The following is a 7,228-nucleotide window of genomic DNA, read 5'->3' as shown; positions in this document are numbered from 1 at the left end:
CTGCTTCAAAACGATAAAAATACAACATTTAAATACACAAACAGGAAATCGTGTACCCCAATACATCAACTGAATATACAAACATGCTAAAAATAACATCAAAATCATATTCAACCCAATCGTGTACAACAAATTCGACCACCGTGTACAACCGTGTACACAACCGTGTACAGCAGAACACTAAGGGTTCAAAAATAAGGTAATTTGCGTACATAGTGTTTTTTTATGCCGTTTTTTAGTCCAAAACATGTAATAAGTCATATATATAACATAATTATTGAAATAAACAACAAAAAATCACTAAAACTCAAACCGTGTACAACCGTGTACTCTAGAATACCAACCGTGTACAGTCGAAATTTAAAAAAAATATGCATTTCACATACCTTATGTAATACAAGCCTTTAGATGATTTTTTTTTTGAATTTTTGAGCAACCGTGTATGAGTCGTGTATGTGTATTGAGAGGATTTTCTTCTTCTTTCTTGTTCAAATGTCTGATGAATGAACATTTGGTTGGTATCCTTCATTAACTACCCACAGCAACCGTGTACGGAGCATTTAATTTCGTGAATTTAAGGTTGTTTCCTTAACAAGTGTTTGAGTTGGTGTAAATGCACCCAACAACCATAATATCACATAAAATCACGCCATAAACGTGAATAGAGAGAGAGAATCAGATTTTGCTTATTTTTAAATCAGAGAGAGAGAGAGAGAGAGAATTGCATTTTCATTTGTTTGCTTATTTAATCTAGTTTATACTAGCTTTATTGTCGATTTGTAAGTAGGTTGATTAATTCGTTATAATATATATTGAGTTTGATGATATGATATATATCTTGTATCTTTAATTTTAACGTGAATAGAGAGAGAGAATCAGATTTTGGTTTTATTTGGTTATTTTTAAATCAAAAATAAGTAATATGTCACTATCATTCACTTTATTGACTTGTACTTATGTACTTTAGGTCAAATGTGCTACAAAACTTATTTATTTATGGGGTGTGATACAAAACTTATTTATTTTATCAAAAATGCTACTACTATGTATTGTCACTATATCAAACTACCCACTTTTCTCAACTTACATTTTGAAAATACCCAATTTTTAAAATAACTTCATGCTATATCCATTTGATTATTTTATTATTTCTTGTGTGCAGCCTGCATGTCATAACATTTGGCAGTCTGAAATTGTACAGTGGAATATGCAATTCCAACTGAGGTTTGAACATTTTCCCGCAAACTTCTCAAAAATTGCTAAAAATTCAAACTCTCTTCTTCAATTTTTCCCGCAAGATGGAGTCAGCTGAGGTTTGAACATTTTAATTTTTTTTTCTTTCTTTTTTGCGTGAATTATCTGGGGCAAATTTTTCCTTAATTGAATTATGCCTCCAAGATCCGTGAATTTTACCATCAATTTGTGTAGATTTGAGGATATTAGTTGTTGCCTTAAATTTTTCATAAATTTTCCCTGAATGTTGTTTGCGTGAATTCTCCATTCAATTTGGAAATATGCAATTCTGTCTTAAATTTTCGTGAATTTTTTATTATTGCGTGAAAGTAAATTTTTAATCTACGTCATTTTATGTTTGGGATATCAAATAGTGTGTGAGTTGAAACAAATATTTGAGGTATCCATTATTGCGTGACTTTTGATTGCACTAATTTGTGGTATCAATTATTTGGGTACAACTTATTTAGGTATCAATTACTATTTTGCATTAAATTGAAGCAATTTACAACAATTATTGCGTGACTTTTATTACTATAATTGCAATTTCAAGCAATGTCAAGCAATTTCAAGCAAGGTCAAACCAATTTCAAGCAATTTCGAGCAATTATTTATAAATTCAAGCAATTTCAAGTAATGTCAAGCAATTTCAAGCAATTTCAAGCAATTATTTGTAATTTCAAGCAGTTATTTAATTAAAATTAATTTTTATTACTAATAATACCAAACGTGCCCAATCCTTAGTCAGTACAAACCATATTACAAACCTCATGTATCACTCATGTACTAAAAAATGACAACAATCTCTAGTGTGAGATTCTGATCCACACAAGCTACAGCTTCTTGGGGCATGACTACGACTGCTTGACGGTGTATTATCTGGTGCAGTTCTTTGTGTGGGAGCAGTCCTCTCGGTTGGTCCTCGATGACGCGTAGTCTTTGGATGTCCAGATTGTCGACCTATAATAGGTGGTAGAATGCAGAATCCTTCCATATTTGATGGAATCGTCCATGATGCTTGTGGTGGGACTGAATTAACTCGATAGGAATACGCCTCACGTAGTTTTGCAGCTTGATAATAATCCCCAACGTGCTTAGATATATCGTCGCCTAAATGTCTGCATACAAAAATGGGTTACAATTAAATTTCCGTGATATTTGGCAAAATTGGTAAATAAAAGAAAAACAAATACTCTAATACCTTATAGCTGCAACTGCATGTGAACATGGTACCAAGTTCATATACCATTCCATACAAGTGCACGATTGCGTTTCTACATTGACTTTGAATGTTTTCTTGGTACTCTTAACTTTGAATGTAGATGGGGACATGGCAACGACCTCATATTGTCGTGATCTTTCCAATTCAACGGTGAGTTTGCGTAGCGCCTCCGGTGTAACATCAGCAGAAAATGCCTTAGCAGCTTCATGTCGTTCATCAAACCATTTTTCTATGATGTGCCGGATTGCCTCAACCATGGAGCATATAGGTAGTCGTCTTGCCCACAACAAACGAGAATTGAAAGATTCAGCGACATTTGATGTGAGAAAACTATATCGTCGCACAGGGCACTTACACCTTACCCATTTTTGAGGCCCAACCTGCAACAGTTTGCTATATGCTCCACCTTCTTCCCTAAGAGCCTTTAAGCTTGCCATCGCAGCGTCAAACTCACTTTCTCTATATGCATAAGCGGCTTTCTGGTATAATGCAACAGCTGCCTTACCATATCGAGTTATTTTGTTGAGCAGATGGTAGTAGCACAAACCGTGTGCAGCATCAGGATATACTGCCTTGACAGCATTCGCTATACTGATATGAGCATCAGAAACAATCAACGTCTCGGCATTCTGACCATAAGCCATCCTCAATCGAGATAAAAACCATGTCCACGATTCATCATTCTCTATTGGACCAACCCCAAAAGCCATCGGGAAGACTTGTTCATTGCCATCCTTCGTCACCGCAACAAATAAAATACCTTTGTTGCGACCTTTCAAGTGTGTGCCATCCACCACAATTATTGGTCTGAGGCACATAGTGTAAGCCACTCTACACGAACCAAGTGCGACGAATAGATGCTTGAACCGCCCTTCTGCATCAATATCCAAGTCGGTCAACGAGCCTGGATTGCACATTCGCAGCATGTGAAGATAGCCCGGTAGTAATGAATATGATTCTTTGTGGCCGCCATATATCATCTCTACAGCCAAATTACGGGCCCGCAGTGCAACACCATAGCTGACCTTGACACCATGCTCTCGTTGTAGGTCGGATATAATGGACCTCGGCTTCACAATTTCACCATCTTCACACATTTTCTTTGCTAAATGTGCTGCAATGACATGAGCATGGACCTTTCGCACGCCAGTGTTAACAAGTTCCCCAATGCAAGTATGGGCAGGACCAAACTTTCGAATCATCCAAAAAGATCCCTGCTGAGTGGCTCGTAACTGAAATGGCTCGTAACTGAAATGGACACTTACTCCGATATTTATATTTAAACGTCATCCTATCCAAATCAGATCGAGGAATGACGAATTCTGCTCGCCGATCCAAATGCCACAACCCCACAAAGATCCCTGCTGATTGAACCTTCGCTTAGCTCATCAGGATCTGGTATGTCGTCAAGCTTACCCGCAAAAAGATTCACTGAAAAATCGCCTGGTATAACAGGAACTAGCCAGTTGCTCATCTGATCAGCAGCTTCTTGGCCTAAATCTTCTGCTAGACCTCGTGGGTTAGTTTGCATTATCATAGACATAAGTTCGCCAATTCCACCCTCCCTACGGATCCATGCGATATGCTCCGCAAAAGTACCATAATCAACCCGAACAGACTGACGCTCATCCTCTTCTTCTTCCTCCTCTTCCTCATCATCAGACTCTGTTGATGGAATGTACTCCTCATCATTGATGTCATCGGCACCAATCGATCCTGGCGTATGGGCATTCATTGTCGAATGAGGAGATGCATCAGCACACCAATCAAAACCTCTCATTTGTTGTGTAATGTACTCATCGAACGAAGTGGGCAATGGGGTGTGCTCATAAGTGGACGAAGATGGTATGTCGAGCGAAGGTCGATATACTTCTTGCTCCGGCGGACAAGTGCTGCCACTGTGAGTCACATAAACCTGTGGCTCTACCTCAATAGTGCATAATCGAAAAAATTGTTCATCAGTACTTAACAAAGATCGTATCAGCCTACCACTTCGAATTCTTGATAGATAGTATAAATCACAACTCAAATTCAAAGAATTTGCCACCAAGTAGTAGTTAATACTTTGCCGTAATTCCGAAATACGTATATTATCTGCTCGGACATAACAAAATGTTGCACTCCCACCATTATAAAGAATATCATTCCAATATCCTCCATAGTTAACAATGATATTCTTCCACTCCGTCATCTACAAACAAAAGATAAGCATGCACATTAAAATTGTGATGTCCTTATTAAAGCAAAATAAAATTAAACAAATATGTGCATTAAATTGAAATAACCAAAAATGCAATATATAATGACATGCAAATCCAATATCAATTTTACACAAAAACTACACCAAAATTTCACGCAATATGAATAAAATTCAATATGAATTAATTCACGCAAAATTCTAATAACTCAACCAAACATTTCTAATTCAATTCCTAATTCAGGCAAAAAAATTTATTCAATTAAAAAAACTAAAGTTTTACTAGATCAAACAAAAAAACTTAATAATTCAAGCAGAAACTAAATAATTCACTTCAACTCCAAAAAAACTCAAGCAAAAACTCAAGAAAAAATTCAAGAAAAATTAAGGGATTATAGCCAAAAAATACACGAACTTTGATGAAAGTTGCAATTTTCACCTGAAATTTCAAATTGGCCAAAATATACCTGAACTTATATTTTTTGTTGTAAATTTCACTTCGACGGAGTTCAATCATTGCAAGTTCATGTGAAATTTACAACAAAAAATATAAGTTCAGGTATATTTTGGCTAATTTGAAAGTTCAGGTGAAAATTGTAACTTTTATCAAAGATCGTGTATTTTTTTGCTATAATCCCAAAAATTAACGTGGGTTTTGCTTTAATTTACGGTTGAATAGGAATATTTTGCGTGGGACTTTTTTGCGTGAGGAATTATTGTGTGGAACTCTTTTGCGTGAGGAATTAATCATAAAAAATACGAGCAAAATATAAAAAAATTTAACAATTCCTAAAATTGCGTGAACTAAAATAAGCAAAATGGAATTTAGTTAGAATTCCACACAATTTCTAAAACTATTCCACAACAAGGAAATCTAATTATTTAAGCAAAATACTAATTCAAACTAAGCAGAATTCACGCAGAATTTCAAGCAGAATTTTGAATTAAGCAAAATCAATGAATTCACGCAAAAGTACATGTTTTGACCCTAATTAGGCAAATTTCAAGTAATTACTAGTTTAATGCGAAAAATGGAATTCAAGCAAAATACAAGTTTTTTCCACGCAAACTTTCGATTTTTGACATTTCAACAAAGGGAATTATGCTCAAATTTGCAAAATTAGCAAAAATATATTTCACCAAAAAATGAGAATTATGCAAAAATTACAAAAAAAATAAATATCACAAAACATAATAACTTATTTAAGCATCAATAAAAAGTACGTGACAATAAATAATACTATAATTTTTCGTATAATATCAAAAAAAAAATTATAGAGAAAAACCTGGTATTATATCTCTTTTCTTCCTTAAACAAACAAAATATTGGAACTCCAAGCAAACTTCCTTCCAAATTGTTTTGTTTCGTATGTTGAAGACAAAACAATGATATTTCTTTTGTTTCCTATGTTCCAAACATATTTTGTTGTGTTTTATTTCATTCTCCACTACAATATATTGTGAAATTTTCTTAATTTACCCGTGAATTGAGTGTACCTTATTGACATTGACAATTCATTCACAAGAAATAGAATCTATGTACTAAAAAATTCACGGGCTAGTAAAAAAGTTGTACGGAAAATTCATTTAATCAAATATTCATTTTTTTTTTCTGAGGAACAAATATTCATTTCTTTAATTTTACGTGAAATATATATCACTGCAAAAGACATTTTGCGTGAAATAGTAAGGAAAATGTCTTTAGATGTCAGTGTACTGTGCCAAATGATTAGTACTCCCTCCGTCCACCAATTAAAGGCCTAGGGGAAAAAACACGGGTTTTAAGAAAAAGTGTATTTTTATTAGTTGAGTGGAGAAAGGGTCCCACTTTTTAAGAAAAAGTGTATTTTTATTAGTTGAGTGGAGAAAGGGTCCCACTTTTTTGTAAAGAATCTTTGACTTTTTTGATTAAATAATGAATAAAAACTTACAAAAAATAGATAGGCCTTGTTTTTGTGGACGTCCCAAAAAGGCAAGTAGGCCTTGAATTGGTGGACGGAGGGAGTACTTTGTATGACAACAAGAAAACTCATCGGTACCAAAGAAATATTAAAAAATTAGAAAGGTCATAGGGTATAGCAAATTGAAAAAGTGGTATTTCTTAAATACAATTTGAAAAAGGTGGGTAGTTTATGCAAATCCCCCATAAATTAATGCTTAAAAGTGGACCAGATGGTGTCCAATAAATATTTGCCCACTCAAAATTCAAAAAAGTGTTTTGTATCTACATGTTGCGTTCACATCATTGAATTAGCAATCATCAACATATTCAAATTAATCCTTGGTAAAAAAAAAAAAAAAAAAGGATAAGTTTAAAGCTAAGAAAACAGAGGACCAACTTTGATGATCGTCCAAACCGCAGCATAGTTTATTCCTCATTCAAACATTTGTAACATTTGGAGCTATTCACTAAAGAATTTGTAATGCAGAAGTTTTTATGAGAAACATTTTGGTACCATCAACAATTACCTAGTGGCGTCTTTATCAGCTCAGCTGCAGAAGTTCGCCGTTCTTGGAAAATGGAGAGGATTTCTGTGAGACCAATCGTCGAGCACCTTATCTACTAAAGCTGTGAT

General features: G+C 34.5%; 1 protein-coding gene across 1 annotated transcript; it reads right to left on the bottom strand.

Moving 5' to 3' along the window:
• Nucleotides 1-1,982: 1,982 nt before the first annotated feature.
• On the bottom strand, nt 1,983-6,066 carry LOC131017932 (uncharacterized). The gene is made up of 3 exons (XM_057946678.1): nt 5,939-6,066; nt 2,435-4,646; nt 1,983-2,351 (listed from the first exon to the last, which is right to left on the bottom strand). The coding sequence occupies exons 2-3, from the start codon at nt 3,655-3,657 to the stop codon at nt 2,009-2,011; spliced, it is 1,566 nt and encodes a 521-aa protein (XP_057802661.1). The 5' UTR covers nt 3,658-4,646; nt 5,939-6,066; the 3' UTR covers nt 1,983-2,008.
• Nucleotides 6,067-7,228: the final 1,162 nt, after the last annotated feature.

Source organism: Salvia miltiorrhiza, chromosome 3 (genome assembly GCF_028751815.1).
Source record: "Salvia miltiorrhiza cultivar Shanhuang (shh) chromosome 3, IMPLAD_Smil_shh, whole genome shotgun sequence".
In the NCBI taxonomy this organism is placed as follows: Eukaryota; Viridiplantae; Streptophyta; class Magnoliopsida; order Lamiales; family Lamiaceae; genus Salvia; species Salvia miltiorrhiza.
This window is presented reverse-complemented; position numbering and strand designations above follow the sequence as displayed.